The 21,449-nt window shown below is 41.9% G+C and overlaps 1 protein-coding gene across 1 annotated transcript in view; it reads left to right on the top strand.

Moving 5' to 3' along the window:
- Positions 1-21,449, top strand: part of babam2 (BRISC and BRCA1 A complex member 2) — a 193,317-nt gene that overhangs the window by 2,484 nt on the left and 169,384 nt on the right. Inside the window, exon 3 of the mRNA XM_021584324.2 lies at positions 7,622-7,698. Coding sequence (XP_021439999.1) covers positions 7,622-7,698 — 77 coding nt within the window. The remainder of the gene's footprint in view (positions 1-7,621; positions 7,699-21,449) is intronic.

Here is a 21,449-nt window from a genome sequence, read left to right as displayed (position 1 = left end):
GGACACGTCTGGCACTGCAGGATTTGAGTCCCTGGCGGCGTAGTGTGTTACTGATGGTAGGCTTTGTTACTTTGGTCCCAGCTCTCTGCAGGTCATTCACTAGGTCCTCTGGATGATAGCGGGGTGAACAGGCTGTGGCTCAGGTGGTTGATGTTCTTGATGATCTTTTTGGCCTTCCTGTGATGTTGGTGTCCTAGAGGGCAGGTAGTGTGCCCCCGGTGATGTTTTGGACAGACCGCACCACCCTCTGGCGAGCCCTGCTCTTAGCCCTCCTGTGATGTGTAGACCTAGGAACTTGAAGCTTTGTGAATAGGGGCATACTCCCTCTACTGTCTCCTGAAGTCCACGATTAGCTCCTTCGTTTTGTTGAGGTAGAGGTTATTATAATGGCACCACTCTCACCACCCTCACCTCCTCCCTGTAGGCCGTCTCGTCATTGTTGGTAATCAGGTCTACTAATGTTGTGTCGTCTGCAAACTTGATAATTGTGTTGGAAGCGTGCGTGGCCACGCAGTCATGGGTGAACAGGGAGTACAGGAGGGGGCTGAACATGCACCCTTGTGGGACCCCTGTGTTGAGGATCAGCGTAGTGGAGGTGTTGTTTCCTACCTTCACCACCTGGGGGTGACCTGTCAGGAAGTCCAGGACCCAGTTGCACAGGGCGGGGTTCAGACCCATGGCCCTGAGCTTAATGATGAGCTTGGAGGCTACTATGGTGTTGAAGGCTGAGCTATTGTCAATTAACTGCATTTTTACATAGGTATTCCTCTTGTCCAGATAGGATAGGGCAGTGTTGAGTGCAATGGCGATTGTATGGTCTGGATCTATTGGGGTGGTATGCAAATTGCAGTGGGTCTAGGGTGTCAGGTAGAGGTGGAGGGGAGATGATCCTTAACTAGCCTCTCTAAGCACTTCATGGTGACAGAGGTGAGTGCTACGGGGCGACAGTCATTTAGTTCAGTTACCTTTGCTTTCTTGGGTACAGGAACAATGGTATACATCTTGAAGCAAGTGGGGACAGCAGACTGTGTAGGGAGAGATTGAATATGTCCGTAAACACTCCAGCCAGCTGCTCTGAGGACGCGGCTAGGGATGCCAACTGGGCCGGCAGCCTTGCGAGGGTTAACACGTTGACCATGGAGAAGGAGATCCCAAGGTCATTGGGAGCGGTCTGCGTCGGTGGCACTGTGTTATCCTCAAAGCGGGGAAAGAATGTGTTTAGTTTGTCCGGGAGCAAGACGTAGGTGTCCGTGATGTGGCTAGTTTTCCGTAGACCCTGCCATATGCAGTGCATTCGGAAAGTATTCAGACACCTTTCCCTTTTCCACATTTTGTTACGTTACAGCCTAATTGTAAAATGGTTTAAATACATTTCCCTCATCAGTCTACACACTATACCCCATAATGACAAATCGAAAACAAGTTTTTAAAAAGTTTAACAAATGTATTAAAAATAAAACACAGAAATACCTTAATTACATAAGTATTCAGACCCTTTGCTATGAGACTCAAAATTGAGCTCAGGTGCATCCTGTTTCCATTGATCATCCTTGAGATGTTTCTATAACTTGATTGGAGTCTACATCGATTGGACATGATTTGGAAAGGCATACACCTGTGTATGTAAGGTCCCACACCAGGGAAGGAATGGCGCCGACTGGGAGGGCTGCCTCGCTTGTAGTCCTTAAAAAACTTTGCAATTGACAGTGCATGTCAGAGCAAAAACCAAGCCTTGAGGTCGAAGGAATTGTCCATAGAGCTCCGATACAGGATTGTGTCGAGGCACAGATCTGGGGAAGGGTACCAGAAAATGTCTGCAGCATTGACGGTCCCCGAGAACACAGTGGCCTCCATCATTCTTAAATGGAAGAAGTTTGGAACCACCAAGACTCTTCCTAGAGCTGGCCGCCCGGCCAAACTGAGCAATCGGGGGAGATGGGCCTTAGTCAGTTAGGTGACCAAGATCCTGATGGTCACTTTGACAGAGCTCCAGAGTTCCTCTATGGAGATGGTTGTCCTTCTGTAAGGTTCTCCCATCTCTGCAGTACTCCACCAGTAGCCACTCCTCAGTAAAAGGCACATGACAGCCCGCTTGGAGTTTTCCAAAAGGCACCTAAAGACTCTCAGACCATGAGAAACAAGATTCTCTGGTCTGATGAAACCAAGATTGAACTCTTTGACCTGAATTCCAAGCCTCACGCCTGGAGGAAACCTGGCATCATCCCTATGGTGAAGCATGGTTGTGGCAGCATCATGCTGTGGGGATGTTTTTCAGCTGCAGGGACTGTGAGACTAGTTTGGATCGAGGGAAAGATGAACGGAGCAAAGTACAGAGAGATCCTTAATGAAAACCTGCTCCAGAGTGCTCAGGACCTCAGACTGGGGGTGAAGGCTCATCTTCCAACAAGACAACGACCCTAAGCACACAGCCTAGACAATGCAGGAGAGGCTTCTGGACAAGTCTCTGAATGTCCTTGAGTGGCCCAGCCAGAATCCAGACATGAACCCAATCGAACATCTCTGGAGAGACCGGAAAATAGCTGTGCTGCGATGCTCTCCATCCAACCTGACAAAGCTTGAGACGATCTGCAGAGAAGAATGGGAGAAACTCCCCAAATACAGGTGTGCCGAGCTAGTAGCTTCATACTCAAGAAGACTTGAGGCTGTAATCGCCTCTTGTGTGTTGATTGATTAGTGTAAAACATTGTTTTTTTAAATTAATTTTAGAATAAGGCTGTAACGTAACACAATGTGGAAAAAGTCAAGGGGTCTGAATACTTTCGAAACGCACTGTACGCCTCGTGTCTGAGCCGTTGAATTGCGACTCTACTTTGTCTCTGTACTGACGTTTTGCCTGTTTGATTGCCTTACGGAGGGAATAACTACACTGTTTATATCCGACTTTATTCCCATTAACCTTGCCGTGGTTAAACACTGTGGTTCGCACTTTCAGTTTTGGCAAGTTAGTTAAGAACAAATTATTATTTACAATGACGGCCTACCGGGGAACAGTGGGTTAGCTGCCTTGTTCAGGGGCAAAATGACAGATTTTTACATTGTTAGCTCAGGGATTCGATCCAGCAACTGTACGGTTGCTAGCCCAACGCTCTAACCACTAGGCTACCTGCCACCATCTATCCACGGTTTTTGGTTTGGGTATGTTTTAATTGTCAAAGTGGGAACAACATCCACTTTACTATTCCTGATGAACTCAGTCACCTTGTCTCTGTATACTTCAATGTAATTCTGAGGCAACCCGGAACATATCCCAGTCCGTGTGATCAAAACAATCTTGAAGCATGGATTCCGATTGGTCAGACCAGCGTTGAATAGTCCATAGCACGGGTACTTACTGTTTGACTTTCTGCCTGTAGGAAGGGAGGAGCAGAATAGAGTTGTGATCTGGTTTGATGAATGGAGGGTAGGGGAGGGCCTTGTAGTCATCCCAGAAGGGGGAATAACAGTTGTTGAGAGATTTTGAAGCGCAAGTACTACAGTCAATGTGTTGTCAGAACTTGGGTAGCGTTTTCCTCAAATTTGCTTTGTTGAAATCCCCAGCTACAATAAATGCAGCCTCAGGATATGTGGTTTCCAGTTTGAAAAGAGTCAGTCCAGTGAAGTTCTTTGATGGCTGTCGTGGTATCAGCTTGAGGGGGAACATGCATGGCTGTGACTATAACTCTATTGGGCTAATCATTAGCTAGGTTTCAAATGTGATCTTTTAACTAAGCGTTCTATTGATTCATTTTATGTCCCCCTCCAATACTTTACCTGGTTGCACTACTCTTGCTCAACTAAAAATGTAATCTGTCTCATCACAATTTTTTAAGTCAGTCCCCCAAAATTATGTTGGGTGGTGTTTTACTGCAAGTTACCCTACAATTGACCTGTGTTACATTAAGCTCCACTCTCCCCTCTGCACTCTCAGCGAATTGCGGCGCGGTAACGTTAACCATGCTGCTGCTAAAAACTCATTTTTTGTTGGGCCTTTTAAACATTCTAGTGCAAGAGGCGTCACTACAGTCCTTGGTTCAATTCCAGGGTCTTTCACATCCGGCCGTGATTGGGATTCCCATAGGGCGGCGCACAATTGGCCCAGCGTCATCCGGGCCGTCATTGTAAATAAGAATTTGTTCTTATTTAGTTAAATAAACGTTACACGCAAAACACTGACCAGAAAGTTATTTTGTTGGCATTTACGTATGTCCCCATTACCAGTAAAACATAATCAAAACCTATTTCTTTCACTAACTTGCTGTGCTGTTTTGTTGTTAATTTGTTCAGTTGTTTCATTCTCAACCAGGATTTTTATGGAACACCGTTTGGGTCTTTGTATGTCAAAAAAGATACACGTCGAATAACACTACTTGACGTGTCAAATAAGCTTGTTGACCAATCATGACCTGAATATGACTGCACATCACATAATAATTTAACACGTTCATAAATTTTTTACGTAGTTATTACATATTGATTACACTATCACTCGTATTTCATATGTCACAATGATTCATGCTATGATGCTGATGAAGTTGTCTCGTGCACCTACAGTGCTGGTCATAAAAAAAGCTAGCTAGCTCATGGATGCAAACAATGTTCTTCCCCAAAAACATAGCAAAACGAGAATCTGTTTCAGTACCTATAGTTAGCTAACTGTCATCTAAAATAACCCTAGTTTATGGGTCGGCAAGGTTAGTGGCTAGTGGTAAGGCTAGTGGTTAGTGGCTAGTGGTTAGAGCGTTGGGCTAGTAACCGGAAGGTTGCAAGTTCAAACCCCCGAGCTGACACGGTACAAATCTGTGGTTCCTAGGCCATCATTGAAAATAAGAATTTGTTCTTAACTAGTTAAATATAGGTCAAATAAAAATATAAGACTGTTCTTATTTGATTAATGGTGGTCAGACCCAGTGCCTTGCGAAAGTATTCGGCCCCCTTGAACTTTGCGACCTTTTGCCACATTTCAGGCTTCAAACATAAAGATATAAAACTGTATTTTTTTGTGAAGAATCAACAACAAGTGGGACACAATCATGAAGTGGAACGACATTTATTGGATATTTCAAACTTTTTTAACAAATCAAAAACTGAAAAATTGGGCGTGCAAAATTATTCAGCCCCCTTTTGTAGCGCCACCTTTTACTGCGATTACAGCTGTAAGTCGCTTGGGGTATGTCTCTATCAGTTTTGCACATCGAGAGACTGAAATGTTTTCCCATTCCTCCTTGCAAAACAGCTCGAGCTCAGTGAGGTTGGATGGAGAGCATTTGTGAACAGCAGTTTTCAGTTCTTTCCACAGATTCTCGATTGGATTCAGGTCTGGACTTTGACTTGGCCATTCTAACGCCTGGATATGTTTATTTTTGAACCATTCCATTGTAGATTTTGCTTTATGTTTTGGATCATTGTCTTGTTGGAAGACAAATCTCCGTCCCAGTCTCAGGTCTTTTGCAGACTCCATCAGGTTTTCTTCCAGAATGGTCCTGTATTTGGCTCCATCCATCTTCCCATCAATTTTAACCATCTTCCCTGTCCCTGCTGAAGAAAAGCAGGCCCAAACCATGATGCTGCCACCACCATGTTTGACAGTGGGGATGGTGTGTTCAGCTATGTTGCTTTTATGCCAAACATAACGTTTTGCATTGTTGCCAAAAAGTTCAATTTTGGTTTCATCTGACCAGAGCACCTTCTTCCACATGTTTGGTGTGTCTCCCAGGTGGCTTGTGGCAAACTTTAAAGACACTTTTTATGGATATCTTTAAGAAATGGCTTTCTTCTTGCCACTCTTCCATAAAGGCCAGATTTGTGCAATATACGACTGATTGTTGTCCTATGGACAGAGTCTCCCACCTCAGCTGTAGAGCTCTGCAGTTCATCCAGAGTGATCATGGGCCTCTTGGCTGCATCTCTGATCAGTCTTCTCCTTGTATGAGCTGAAAGTTTAGAGGGACGGCCAGGTCTTGGTAGATTTGCAGTGGTCTGATACTCCTTCCATTTCAATATTATCGCTTGCACAGTGCTCCTTGGGATGTTTAAAGCTTGGGAAATCTTTTTGTATCCAAATCCGGCTTTAAACTTCTTCACAACAGTATCTCGGACCTGCCTGGTGTGTTCCTTGTTCTTCATGATGCTCTCTGCGCTTTTAACGGACCTCTGAGACTATCACAGTGCAGGTGCATTTATACAGAGACTTGATTACACACAGGTGGATTGTATTTATCATCATTAGTCATTTAGGTCAACATTTGATCATTCAGAGATCCTCACTGAACTTCTGAGAAGTTTGCTGCACTGAAAGTAAAGGGGCTGAATAATTTTGCACGCCCAATTTTTCAGTTTTTGATTTGTTAAAAAAGTTTGAAATATCCAATAAATGTCGTTCCACTTCATGATTGTGTCCCACTTGTTGTTGATTCTTCACAAAAAAATACAGTTTTATATCTTTCTGTTTGAAGCCTGAAATGTGGCAAAAGGTCGCAAAGTTCAAGGGGGGCGAATACTTTCGCAAGGCACTATGTGAAGCTAGCCACAATAAGGATTAGCCACAAAAGTGGACTTTGCGGTTAGCCTTCAAAATAAAAGTGGCATAATTCTGCTAATTGTATTCATTTGCATCACTGTCATTGGCATACTTTTATTTTGAAGGCAAACTGCACATTCCTCTATTGTGCCTAATCCTTATTGTGGCTAGCAACACAACACAACGTGGTCTGGTCGAGCCTCACTAGCCAGATGAAGCTAGCTGTCTGCTAGCTTTGGGCAACAGGGTTAAGTAGCTGGCTAGCTATTTATGTTCATGAACTGAAGTTCAATGTCAATAGGCGAACAACAAGTGGCAACCTAGCTAATACATACTCACAAGGATTCCTAAATCATTGCTAAGAATAATGAAAATGACTGCGGTTTCTATTGGTCATTCTTTTCAGGCTGGTTGTATTTATTGGTGCTAAAGCTAGCTACCCCAGAAGTTGCAGTTGAACAAATGATGCTTATTACTGACGCGGTATTGTATACACATCGTTCGTGGCCGGTGTTTGTTTGTTTGCAGACTTTTTTGTAAGGCTTTGACAGTGCGACTATCTTTTTTGACATGCAAAGACTAAAACGGCATCCCATAGCATGCATGTGGTGAAGCTAATTGCAGTGACTCTGTCACTGTGTAACTCCGGTAGGGCAACATCTGAAAAATTGCGCACTTGATAGTGTTACCGGTGCAAGACCAGTCGGCGAAAGCCAACATCACGCACGAAAGAGAACGACTGATTGTCAAGGGCAATGAATTCCATTATCTTGATGTTAATGGATTTCGCGTTTTGAGTTGTCTCGCTGAAATGTTCTTGCTCTTTCAAATGACTGCTCGATCCACACAGAAGACATTGTGGGCTAGGTTAGGAATGCTGTGTTGCACATGTAGCACAACATTTTACGTGGCGTCATTACGTCATATAGGTTTGCACGTCAGCTTTGACATCTGTGTTGCACATCGGCATTAAACTAGACATCGGGCCGATACGAATTTTAGCTAATATCGTCCGATTCCGATATGTTCACCAATATATTGTGCATCCCTACTCTTAGCTTTCATTTGACACCCAATTTGACATCTCTTTCCCCATCTCTTCAGATGCACGTCTCTGACTCCAGGGCCCTGTTGTGATCGATTCAAACTGCACATCCCCTACGCTGGAGAAACCTTGAAATGTAAGCAGTGTCTGTCTGGCTCATTCTCCCCTATTTGTCTCCTTTCACATGTGTTTGGTTAATTTGTGCCATGAACAGCTGGTCCAGGTCAGGGCTGGTTGGCTCTGTTGTTAAGGTCATATCTGTGTCCCAAATGGTACTGTTTTCCTTATATAATGCCCGACTTTTGTCCAGGGCCCCATAGGGCTCTGGTACAAAGTAGTGCACTCAATTTGTTTTGTTTGTTTTATTTTAAATGTAACCTTAATTTAGCTATGCAAGTCAATAGGGAGTAGGGTGCCATTTAGGATGCACCCTCTATGTGTATAGAGACAGCTGATCCTGATTATGTTGATAGGGGCAGAAATGTATTAGTAATCCAGTGTGATAGATGGGACCTAAATCAGCTCATGATTTTAGCTTCTAGTTTTGTAGCTGTGCAAGTTAGCATCGGCATGTTGCCATTCTTTTTGAGAAAGTTATACAGTAGTTGGTGTAAACATAAATATAATCGGCTGTCACTTGGTTGGGGACAGATTTACTGATCAGTTGTGCTTCTTTGCAAATGGATATCTTGCGCAGATGCTGAATAAATATTTAAATCGTTATGGATTTTTAATGAGAGAAACAATCTTATGTTTTTTTTTTTTGCCTTGTCCTCTGCCTACGCTAACATTTGAAAGCCTAAATCTTCCTGAACAGCTTTGCCTTTGGGTCTTATGCTTTCATATGAGGCCAGGTGGAGTTGTCTCTGCATTGCAGATGCAGAGCTTCTGCAAATATACACTGTATTGTTTTATAATAAAAAATATTGCAATATTGTTTGTAAGGAAATCTTGGTCAGTAGACTATTATTTGATGTGGAATGGTTTATCTTCAGTTAATATTCTAGGGAATGTTGTTTTTGCTGGGTTGGAAGGGTTTGGCATTCATTAAAATGGACAATACAATGAGTTATTTAAGTGATAATGCCCTCGAAGTTGGTGTTTGAAACATGCCTTTAATGTCCAAAAAATGGGAGCAGTAACCGAAAGGTATTGGCACGGTTTGCCGTCTCGGGCCTAACACCACCTGTGCCAATAAATCCTCCAAACACCAGCTCCGAGGTCATTATCACTTTAACAGGTTACCAACGTATTCAAATAATGATTGAAATATTTTCATTAAAAAAAATATTTTCATGAATTTATTCATACTACACTGCTCAAAAAAGTAAAGGGAACACAACACAATGTAACTCCAAGTCAATCACACTTCTGTGAAATCAAACTGTCCACTTAGGAAGCAACACTGATTGACAAAAATTTCACATGCTGTTGTGCAAATGGAATAGACAACAGGTGGAAATTATATGCAATTAGCAAGACACCCCCAATAAAGGAGTGGTTCTGCAGGTCGTGACCACAGACCACTTCTCAGTTCCTATGTTCCTGATGTTTTGGTCACTTTTGAATGCTGGTGGTGCTTTCACTCTAGTGGTAGCATGAGACGGAGTCTACAACCCACACAAGTGGCTCAGGTAGTGCAGCTCATCCAGGATGGCACATCAATGCGAGCTGTGGCAAGAAGGTTTGCTGTGTCTGCGCCCTGTGCTCTTCACAGATGAAAGCAGGTTCACACTGAGCACGTGAGACAAACGTGACCGAGTCTGGAGACGCCGTGGAGAACGTTCTGCTGCCTGCAACATCCTCCAGCATGACCGGTTTGGCAGTGGGTCAGTCATGGTGTGGGGTGGCATTTCTTTGGGGGGGCCGCACAGCCCTCCATGTGCTCGCCAGAGGTAGCCTGATTGCCATTAGGTACCGAGATGAGATCCTCAGACCCCTTGTGAGACCATATGCTGGTGCGGTTGGCCCTGGGTTCCTCCTAATGCAAGACAATGCTAGATCTCATGTGGCTGGAGTGTGTCAGCAGTTCCTGCAAGAGGAAGGCATTGATGCAATGGACTGGCCCACCCGTTCCACAGACCTGAATCCAATTGAGCACATCTGGGACATCATGTCTCGCTCCATCCACCAACCGGTTTGGCAGTGGGTCAGTCATGGTGCACCACAGACTGTCCAGGAGTTGGCGGATGCTTTAGTCCAGGTCTGGGAGGAGAACCCCCAGGAGACCATCCGCCACCTCACCAGGAGCATGCCCAGGCGTTGTAGGGAGGTCATACAGGCACATGGAGGCCACACACACTACTGAGCCTCATTTTGACTTGTTTTAAGGACATTACATCAAAGTTGGATCAGCCTGTAGTGTGGTTTTCCACTTTAATTTTGAGTGTGACTCCAAATCCAGACCTCCATGGGTTGATAAATTTGATTTCTGTGTGATTTTGTTGTCAGCACATTCAACTATGTAAAGAAAGAAGTATTTAATAAGAATATTTCATTAATTCAGATCTAGGATGTGTTATTTTAGTGTTCCCTTTATTCTTTTGAGCAGTGTATTTCATCCTTCCACAAGATATAGTCTCAACACAAATCTAGGGTGGCTATGCAAGCCGGCTGGTCGTTCGTTCTATCTGTTTGGTTGCCAGAAACGCGACCCAGTCGTTCAGACTTTTTGTTCTGTATCTATGGATGTGGCCCAGTCATTCGTTTTAAATGTTCCATTGCAATACTGGCTGGCAATGTTCTTATCCCTTAGCTAATTTACAGTCACGTCAGAATAACAGCAGAGTAGCTGCATTTGCATTTGTTCAAGCTGTTTTCAAGTGACATTTATTTGGATACATCCATAACAATGAGATAATGAGGCACAATTTCTCCTAACATAGAAAATGTACTCTCTCGTTAGGACACTTGTTGTTCAGAGGAGCTAGCCAACAACACAGCTAACACAATTACTTCAAGCTGAAGCTGGAAAGACTGCAAACTAGCTGCACTTCATTTTACCTTTTCAATTTACATTTCTTTGTATATATCCATAAAAATTATGCCAGCTGATTCAAGATTTCGACTGGCTGAGAAACACTGTCCGTCTCATTACTATGGGACAGCTGGAGATCGAATTTGAATATTGAAACAATGTTGCAAATGTCGGAGAGACAGACAGCAAGGTTTATACAAATCTCTGCTGTTGAAAACGAAATGTTAGTCTAAAAGAAATTAGATAATGTCTCAATGCTTTTTATAGTGGAGATCAAGTTTATAAATTGCTTGGCTGGGCTGATGAGACAGTGGATTGCGCAGTCAGATGGAACAGAGTAAATAGGCATTTTAACGTCATAGATGTAGCCTGTGGTAACTTGTGGAATATATACCGGTTGGAATGTGGTTTTAACCAATCAGCATTCAAGATAAACCCACCCGTCGTATAACTCATATCAACTCTTTGGCATCTCATATAACCACTGGGTGTAGTCTAGATCAAATCTTGTAGATCAAAATGTGGATGTAGATCAAATTTCAAGTATTGCGTTGGCCTATGTTGGATTCACCCAATGTGTTTTTCGCTTATCCAAGATTACTGTGCCAAAATATTTTTTTTATTAAAAAAAATGTATACTGTATTTTAAATCAATTGTCAGATATTGTTTCTTACGTCCAAAAATGGTTTTGTCAATAGCGTTTCAAGTTTAGTAGTTGTGAGTCTTTTGATAAGCTCAGTGCTTATGAAAGCATGGAACATTTGAACACAGGCAGCCACTCTACTTTGCTACTTACCCACATTAAACATGATGTTTATTGTACTGGACATTACTGGAATTGCATTAAACAAACCTCTCACATTTGAGAGACGTCCCACATTTGACGCTTTCCATATAAGGTTGGCTCCAAAAATGCCTCCAGGCACCCACAAGATGTTTTGAAATGATTATATCTTTGGTGGGAATGATCATAATTGGGTTTTCCTGGAATGGCCGTGAGTCATGACACGCTCGCACACGCGCGCGTATACACACACACACACACACACACACACACACACATCATATATTTTTATTAACCCAGGAATAGGTTGAAAAACCAGGAAGGAGGTTTTTGTGTTTGGCATTTGTGAATGAAGAGGTTATATAGCCTCAACACAAATAGTCACAAGTGGTAGGCCCCACTGCTCAAAAGCAAAACTGTATGGAAGTAATGACTATTATTCACTACCTTTCTGCAGGTCAATGGGTGCAAAAACATCAGGAGTTATTGAGGCAAATTGTTTGTTTCCTGGTTTTGGTTTCTCAACAACAAATTCTCCCTCAGCTGCGTCATTCCAACAGATGGTTAACCATTTTGCCGAGACTTTGGCACAAGATTTAAGCTGTAAGATCATGACTGAGTAGAATGAAAATACTGTGAATCAGTCAGTATGGGACTGTGCCTCTGAAAGTGATTCCATTTGGCTGGTATAGGCTATTCTGTGCCCTTTAGCGCACTATGGCATACAGCCCTCAAACGCAACTCTGGACCTCAAAGCCAGTTCCGCTGCTTTTTGTCATTGTTGGCCTCTAATCAGGGACTGATTTAGAGCTGGGACACCATGTGGGTGCAATTAATTATCAGGTAAAACAGAAAACCAGCAGGCACCCCTGGCATACAGTATTTGTCTTTGTATTCAATTAGGACACTGCAGTAAGACTGGGTAGGCTACTTCCCCAAAATCCTGGATCATCAGTGTTCTCCCCCTCATATAACCCTGAAATTAAATGAGTATTCTGTTGGATGAATACAAAAGCGTTTGACGGGTTCAAAATCTGTCATTCTGCATCTGAGCAAGGCAGTTAACCCACTGTTCCCCCGGGCGACGATGACGTGGATATCGATTTTAAGGCAGCCCCACGCACCTCTCTGATTCAGAGGGGTTGGGTTAAATGCGAAAGACACACTTCAGTTGAATGCATTCAGTTGTACAACTAACTAGGTATCCCCCTTTCCAATTCCCTTTCAGATATCCAGTAAATGTCCCAATGTATTTTTCTTTACTAAGCCTACTTCTGATTATTTGTTTATTGTAAGAAGCCTACATTTAAATAGGCATCCATCCACACCTTGTATGTCTTTTTTCATTGTTTCAGTATTTTGTCCAAGGTCAAGTTTATTTGTGTGCAAATTAGTTAATAAATTGATTGAGTAATGTACCCATCATCATTTCCAAAAGTGCCTATAATCACATAAAATATATGGAGAGAACTTTTTAGAGCCAGCTCCTGGCAGTTTGGCAGTGCTGTGTTTTATTGCTTGATGTTTTCCTGTTCTTTTGCCTGAGGAAGAGCGTTTGTTTAGTCCAGGATGCAAGGCCTTGGGGTCCTGGCCAGTGTCTGGACCTGCCTGCCGATAGCGTGCAAGATCGTGGTGGCACGCCACACAATGAATGGCACAAACTGTGCCCATTAAAGCATGTTCTTTCCAGAGCCTAACCAGCATAGCTGGCAGAATGTGTGATTTGTGGAGGTTAGGATTTTGTGACCACAATAACTTTTAACACCGGTGAAAATGGGCGGTGTTACCCTGGCACACAATGTGCGTGTGTGTATCACTCTGCATATTAGTAACAAACCCTCACCACCCTGCTTCCTGTGTGTGTGTTGCGTCTTGTGCAGCATTGGTGGCTGCTGAGGGGAGGACGGCTCATAATAATGGCTGGAATGGAGTCAATGGAATGGTATCAAACACATCAAATACGTGGTTTCCATGTGGTTGATACCATTCCATGGACTCCATTCCAGCCATTATTATGAGCCGTCCTCCCCTCAGCGGCTTCCACTGTTGTACAGGTGGTCCAGTGCAAATTGCTGACCCCCTACTCCAGTCCCCTCTACAGATCCCTCCGAGAATGTTGTGTGTGCCAGTATATTGGACCAATAATTATTTTTTAAACTGTTTTCCAGGCGTTATGTGACAGATTTATGGCAAATCCCCTCCTCCCGTTTGACACCTCTACTGTCTGGAAAAAATATTGCCATGTGTGTGTTTCTCTTCTCCCTCTCTGGCATAAAAACGGGAATAACAGAACAAAAACACCCTGCGCTGAAGGAAATAGAATAGTGTTACATCTGAACATTCTGAACTACCCTTGAGTTAAAGGGATAGTTTGGTATTTTGGCAATAAGGCTCTTTATCTACTTCCCCAGAGTCAGATGAGCGCGTGGATAGAGTCTCAGTTCAGATTGAAGGGAGTTGCTCACTAGCGTCAGTTCAATAACTGGAAATCTATTGGAACAACTAGTATGCTAGCTGTTTCTGTAGACTTCCAGTAATTGCTCTAACGCTAGTTAGCATTGGCTCGCGAAACTACCGTTAAGTTCCTTCATACTGGACGCAGCCACATAAAAGTAGAGTAAGGACTTTTGTTGTGCTCTGTATTATATTATACTCTGCTCAGCTCACTGACTAGCTGATGTTGGGAGAATCTCTCAGGTTATTGAAAGAACATTGGTGCAGTGACATTAGGATATCAGAGCCTGCGTCAGTAGAGCAAAGTAAACTCAGCAAAAAAAGAAACGTCCCTTTTTCATGACCCTGTCTTTCAAAGATAATTTGATCTTCATTGTAAAGGGTTTAATCATTGTTTCCCATGCTTGTTCAATGAACCATAAACAATTAATGAACATGCACCTGTGGAACGGTCGTTAAGACACTAACAGCTTACAGATGGTAGGAAATTAAGATCACAGTTATGAAAACTTAGCATACTAAAGAGGCCTTTCTACTGACTCTGAAAAACACCAAAAGAAAGATGCCCAGGGTCCCTGCTCATCTACGTGCCTTAGGCATGCTGCAAGGAGGCATGAGGACTGCAGATGTGGCCAGGGCAATAAATTGCAATGTCCGAACTGTGAGACGCCTAAGACATCGATACAGGGAGAAAGGACGGACAGCTGATCATCCTCGCAGTGGCAGACCACGTGTAACAACACCTGCACAGGATCGGTACATCTGAACATCACACCTGCGGGACAGGTACAGGATGGCAACAACAACTGCCCGAGTTACACCAGGAACGCACAATCCCTCCATCAGTGCTCCATCAGACTGTCCGCAATAGGCTGAGAGAGGCTGGACTGAGGGCTTGTAGGCGTGTTGTAAGGCAGGTCCTCAACAGATATCACCGGAAACAACGTCGCCTATGGGCACAAACCCACCGTTGCTGGACCAGACAGGACTGTCAAAAAGTGCTCTTCAATGACGAGTTGTGGTTTTGTCTCACCAGGGGTGATGGTCGGATTTGCATTTATCGTCGAAGGAATGAGCGTTACACCGAGGCCTGTACTCTGGAGGGGGATCGATTTGGAGGTGGAGGGTCCGTCATGGTCTGGGGCGGTGTGTCACAGCATCATCGGACAGGGACACATAATAACATTTCTGTTAGTCACATGTCTTTGGAACTTGTTCAGTTTGTCTTAATTGTTGAACCTTGTTATGTTCATACAAATATTTGTACATGTTAAATTTGCTGAAAATATACTCAGTTGACAGTGAAAGGACGTTTATTTTTTTGCCGAGTTTATTATTGATGAATGAAATGTTAGGCTCAAGTGTATAAAAGTGTGTATTCTTATTTTAAATGTATGTAGTTCTGTCCTTGAGTTAATAATAAGTATGTACTGTTATGTGTGTAACTGTGGCTGGGTATGAATGTGGTGTAGGGGAATGAAGGTAGAAATGTAAGACAAGTTGCTGAGGTGGAAACCATTAAGTTGAAACTTTAGAGGGAGGAAACTCCACACCATTCAATATTGCTGCGTTCACGTATGTAAACTCTGATCCCGCTGGCTAAGGTGAAAGCTTCAGCGGAAGCCAAGGACCTTAGGTAAAACTCCCATCTGATTCTGGTTCATTTTATGTGAGCAGGAGCGTAACACATCCATCTGATTCACATTGACCTCATTTTATGAGCAGGTCCAAAGCCTAGCACAATACCTCAGATAACCCTTCATGGTTGGTAGACTGCAAGCCGTTACACTATATCTCAGTTAACCCGTTAAGGGTTAAAGACCGAAACAAGGCTCAAGATTCAAGGCCTGGTTATTTATGAATGTTGCTTTTTACCTAATGAAACAAACCTATAGTGGGTGGTAACTGTGTAACAAAAGGCCTTCAAGTTTTAGAGACCCAGGATACCCGTTACGGGTCGTAACTGTAACAAGTCTATACTTTAACCCAGGATACCCGTTACAGGTCGTAACTGTAAAAAGTCTATACTTTAACCCAGGATACCCATTACGGGCGGTAACTATAAGAAACAAGGTAGCTTTATTCAAGTCAGGGGAATTTGGCAAGAAGTGTCAGCCTACAGATATCAGATCTTAATTAATATGACCTATTTTGTCAGAGGAGGAAAGCTATCCTGCAGCCGTAGGATTTGAATGTCTATTTAATATTTTGAATCGATGCCAGGGGGCAGCTGGAAGCGGTGTGTGTAGGCTATACAATAATTTAGACTGCAGGTCCACTGGGCGTCAGTTCAAGTAGCCTATGTAGGCTACGTGCAGGCTACAGCATGTTTTGTGAGAGTTCTTATGTGGATTATAATAAAATTACAATATTTGTAAGGAGTATATTTATTTTTTGTTTTATTATGTGTCCAAGGCAAGCAATAGGCTAAATATATAAATGGTTATTTCACTGTGGTCCAGTGGGTACAGCCACTGACAACGGCATACATATGCTAGAGTAAGCACGAGTTCGAATCCGGTCCACTAATGCCCCTTGAATTAGTACTTTTCTAGTTACTCTCTGTGGGCTGTGCTTGTAAGTAATTTCTCAGGAAAGGAACTTACTTTTTACTCTGTTACATTTTACTAAATCACTTTAGTTACATAGATTATTATACTGAACAAAAATATAAACGCAACATGCAACAATTTCAAAGATTTTACTGAGTTACAGTTCATATATGGAAATCACTCAATTGAAATAAAATCATTAGGCCGTAATCTATGGATTTCACATGACTGGTCAGGGTTGCAGCCATGGGTGGGCATTGGAGGGCATAGCAACCCATTGGGCTTATTTTCGCGAGAGTGATCCCTCTCGCTTCGCCTCTTCCTTTCTGCCTTAGTCCTGCTTGCAACCAAAGCCTTTCAAGATATGTTCACCCTCTGGCTGGCATTGTCATCAGAATAATGTGTCATTTTTTAACAAACTAGGGGTGATTTTACATTTTTTTTACAAGCATTCTGTACAACAAAAATAAAGTATTTCCACATTTACCACAGCAAATCTACTGTGGCAATTTACCCGACACTTTGTATGAATGTTAACTAATGTTTGTGTACTGTAATTTTATTTGTTTACTATTTATCTTATCCAAAAGTATCTGGTATGGTCATTTCTTATCGACAAAATTTAAGAAAAGACCCCCGTCCATATTTCAATCAATCAATCAATCAAATGTATTTATAAAGCCCTTCTTACATTTGCTAATGTCACAAAGTGCTGTACAGAAACCCAGCCTAAAACCCCAAACCGCAAGCAATGCAGGTGTAGAAGCACGGTGGCTAGGAAAAACTCCCTAGAAAGGTCGGCACCTAGGAAGAAACCTAGAGAGGAACCAGGCTATGAGGGGTGGCCTGTCCTCTTCTGGCGGTGCCAGGTGGAGATTATAACAAAACATGGCCAAGATGTTCAAATGTTCATAGATGACCAGCAGGGTCAAATAATAATAATCACAGTGGTTGTAGAGAGTGCAACAGGTCAGCACCTCAGGAGTAAATGTCAGTTGGCTTTTCATAGCCAATCATTCAGAGTTTGTCTACTGCTCCTGTCGAACTACATCAAGTCAATCTGGAGATTGCATTATTTGTGACAGAAGGGCTTGGGCCAGAATCCAACCCACGCCAACACGGTAGGCCTATATGTGCGCCCTAAAGGGAGTAGCCCTACCAGCTAGACCAAGATTGAACTGCATTTTGACAGTTCATTTGTAACCTTAGGATACACTAGACACTTCTATGTCGTACCCTAGTTGAGACCAACCTTCTGTTATTTAAGCTATTTAAAATTACAGTTGTTAATGTGTGTGGCTGAATTTCAGATACATTTTAATGTTGCAGTAATAGGACATAGGCCTATAGCGTTCGAGCAAGAGGGAACATTATTTTAAGATAGCGACTCCTGATCCCAATTACTTGACTGCTGCTGAATGGAGAGAAGAACTGCTAATTTCCTAAATGCATAAGAAAAAGAGTGATTGAGTTAAGATCCGACATCTGTATTTGCAACACACCTCTCTTATTGTATTTCCATTTTCGTGGGTTGCATGAGTTTTTCTAACTTCTGGGTGAGTTTTTAAAATGTTTTCTCTAAATAAGCTATGTTGTACAATTTAAAGGACAAATACGCTGCATTTAAACAGTCAGTAATAATCTAATAAATTCATAACTTGTGAAATTATACCTAGACTAAATATAAGCCTTCCACAATCATAAGACCCGCTAGTAATTTCATTATTTTATCAAAATAGTTTAACCTGATTTTTTGTTGTTGTTGCAATAATCACTATAAAAATGCCTTTTTTTATGACATATTTAATCAGAACCATGCATAATGTACATTCACTAATAATGACTAACTTATTGTAGCAGGCATTATAGAAAATTAACACAGGTCTCATAAACAATTTCTCAAGCACAAGCCCAGGTTCTAGTGAGTTCCCAGCTGATCTTTCTATTTCAAGTTTAGCCAACTTGGATCTATTTGCTAGTTAACAAGGTAGAACAGTTGAATTGTTATGAACACACCCTTCTGTCTGTCTCCAACTGTTTAAACAGCATGCTAACCTGCGTTCGATGTTTCCCAATGCTGGAAGGGGGTTAAAAGAAAAGTTTGGGAACCCCCGATCTAAGCGATTGATAGTTAGTGTTGAGCAGTCTGCCTGATTTACTTTTAAGAAGTACTGAAATAGTGATTTTGTTGGAAAGCATAGGCAGCAGCTCTATAGAGATGAGATGATGTCTTGGAAATAAAGGCTTAAAACAAAACAAATGTAATATACACAACAACTGAAATTGTTTATTAAAACCTCTTTGGGCTAGGTGTTCCGCTAGCGGGATAATTCCGACAACATCCGGTGAAATTTAACATTCATGAACACACAAGTGTTTTATATCATTTAAAAGTTTAACTTCTTGTTAATCCATCTACGTTGTCAGATTTCAAAAAGGCTTTACGGCGAAAGCATACCATGCGATTAACTGAGGACAGCACCTCACGTCAAAATATTTTTGTCAACCAGCACAAGCTTCACAAAATGACAAATGGCGATTAAATAAATCACTTACCTTTTGAAGATCTTCCTCTGTTTGAAATCCCAAGGGTCCCAGCTACAACATCAATGGTCGTTTTGTTCAATAAAATCCTTCTTTATATCCATAAGTAAGTTTAGTTGGCGCCATTGTTTTCAGTAATCCACTCCTTCAACATGCAAAAGAATCCAAAAAGCTACCGTTAAACTTCGTCCAAACAAATCAAACAATGTTTCTATTCAATCCTCAGGTACCCTAATATGTAAATAAACGATAATATGTCAGACGAAAAGAACGGTGTTCAATAGGAAAGGAAAATAACGAAGAGCGCACCCTCATTCACACGCCCCAAAAGCCTACTTTTCCTGTTGAGCTCCCTTTGGAAAAACTACTATTACTTGTTAGTTTTTCAAGAAACAAGCCTGAAACCCTGTATAAAGACTGTTGACGTCTAGTGGAAGCCATAGGTACTGCAATCTGGGAGGAATTTTTCAATATAGACCCATAGACTTCATTGGAAAGGCCTGTGACCTCCAAAAATGCCATATCAATTCTGTTACACTCAGACATTGTTTTAGAAACTTCAACGTGTTTTCTATCAAATTCTACCAATTATTTGCATATCCTAGCTTCTGGGCCTGAGTAACAGGCAGTTTACTTTGGACATTCAGGATCCTGCCCCCTAGCCCTAAGTAATGTAAAGAAATTATGGTTAATATGTGATAAGAAGTAATGGGCAATCACTACCATCATGGGACTTTAATGAATTTTTTTCTTCTGTGTCATTACAGCATTCAACCCACATTATGCGTAGTCAAATCAAATATTATTTGTCACATACACATGTTTAACAGATGTTATTGTGGGTTTAGCGAAATGCTTATGTTTTTAGCTCCAAAATATCTAACCATTCACAACAATTCACACAACCTAAAAATAAAAGAATGGAATTAACAAATATTTCATGTCTAAAAATATAATCGAAACCATAATCGAAAAGCGTGATATTAGATTTTTTGTCACTGGCTTACACACAATACCGCATAATGTCAAAGTGGAATTTGTTTTACAAAACTTTTACAAATTAATACAAATGTAAAGCTGAAATGTCAATGAGTCCATACGAATTCAACCTCTTTGTTATGGCAAGCCTAAATAAGTAGAGGAGTAAAATGTTGCTTAACAAGTCACATAATTTTTATAGTGTTTTTAACATTACAAGTCACATAAGTTTCAGTTTCATCTCTATACCTCACACATACAATTACAGTGCATTCGGGAAGTATTCAGACCCCTTCCCTTTTTTCCTAATTTTGTTTTATTACAGCCTTATTCTAAAACTGATTAAATAAAGAAAAATCTACGTCAATCTACACACAATACCCCATAATGACTAAGCGAAAACAGTTTTGTATAGATTTTTGGTTATTTATTAAAAATATAAAAAATAAATACCTTATTTCCTTATAGGTTTTCAGACCCTTTGCTATGAGACTCAAAATGAAGCTCTGGGGCATCCTGTTACCATTGATCATCATTGATGTTTCTACAATTTGATTGGAGTCCACCTGTGCTAAATTCAATTGATTGGACATGATTTGGAAAGGCACACACCTGTCTATATAAAGGTCCCACAGTTGACAGTGCATGTCAGAGCAAAAACCAAGCCACGAGGTCGAAGGAATTGTCCGTAGAGCTCCGAGACAGGATTGTGTTGAGGCAAAGATCTGGGGAATGGTACCAAAACATTTCTGCAGCATTGAATGTCCCCAAGAACACAGTGGTGTTCATTATTCCTAAATGGTAAAAGTTTGGAACCACCAAGACTCTTCCTAGAGCTGGCCGCCCGGCCAAACTGAGCAATCTGGGGAGAAAGGCCTTGGTCAGGTAGGTGACCAAGAACCCGATGGTCACTTTGACAGAGCTCCAGAGTTCCTCTGTTTAGATGGGAGATCTCTGCAGCCCTCCAACAATCAGGCCTTTATGGTAGAGAGATCCTTGATGAAAACCTAGACTGGGCAAAGGTTCACCTTCCAACAGGACAACGACCCTAAGCACACAGCCAAGACAACGCAGGAGTGGCTTTGGGATAAGTCTCTGAATGTCCTTGAGTGGCCCAGCCAGAGCCCGGTCTTGAACCCGTTCGAACATCTCTGGAGAGAACTGAAAATATCTTTGCAGCGACGCTCCCCATCTAACCTGACAGAGCTTGAGAAGATCTGCAAAGAAGAAATGGGGAAACTCCCCAAATACAGGTGTGCCAAGCTTATAACGTCATACCCAAGAAGACTGAAGGCTTTAATTGCTGCCAAAAGTGCTTCAACACTAAAGGTTCTAAATACTTATGTGATATTTCATTTTTTTTTTTAATTGTTTTTATCAATTAGCAAACAAACTGTTTTTGCTTTGTCATTATGGGGTGTTGTGTATAGATTGATTAGTGGGGAAAAAAATAGTGTAATCAATTTTAGAAGAAGGCTGTAACTGAACAAAATGTGGAAAAAGTCAAGGGGACTAAATACTTTCTGAATGCACTGCATCTTTAAGGTCCCTCAGTCAAGCAGTGCATTTCAAACACAGATTCAACTACAAAGACCAG

This window comes from Oncorhynchus mykiss, chromosome 25, assembly GCF_013265735.2.
Source record: "Oncorhynchus mykiss isolate Arlee chromosome 25, USDA_OmykA_1.1, whole genome shotgun sequence".
In the NCBI taxonomy this organism is placed as follows: Eukaryota; Metazoa; Chordata; class Actinopteri; order Salmoniformes; family Salmonidae; genus Oncorhynchus; species Oncorhynchus mykiss.
This window is presented reverse-complemented; position numbering and strand designations above follow the sequence as displayed.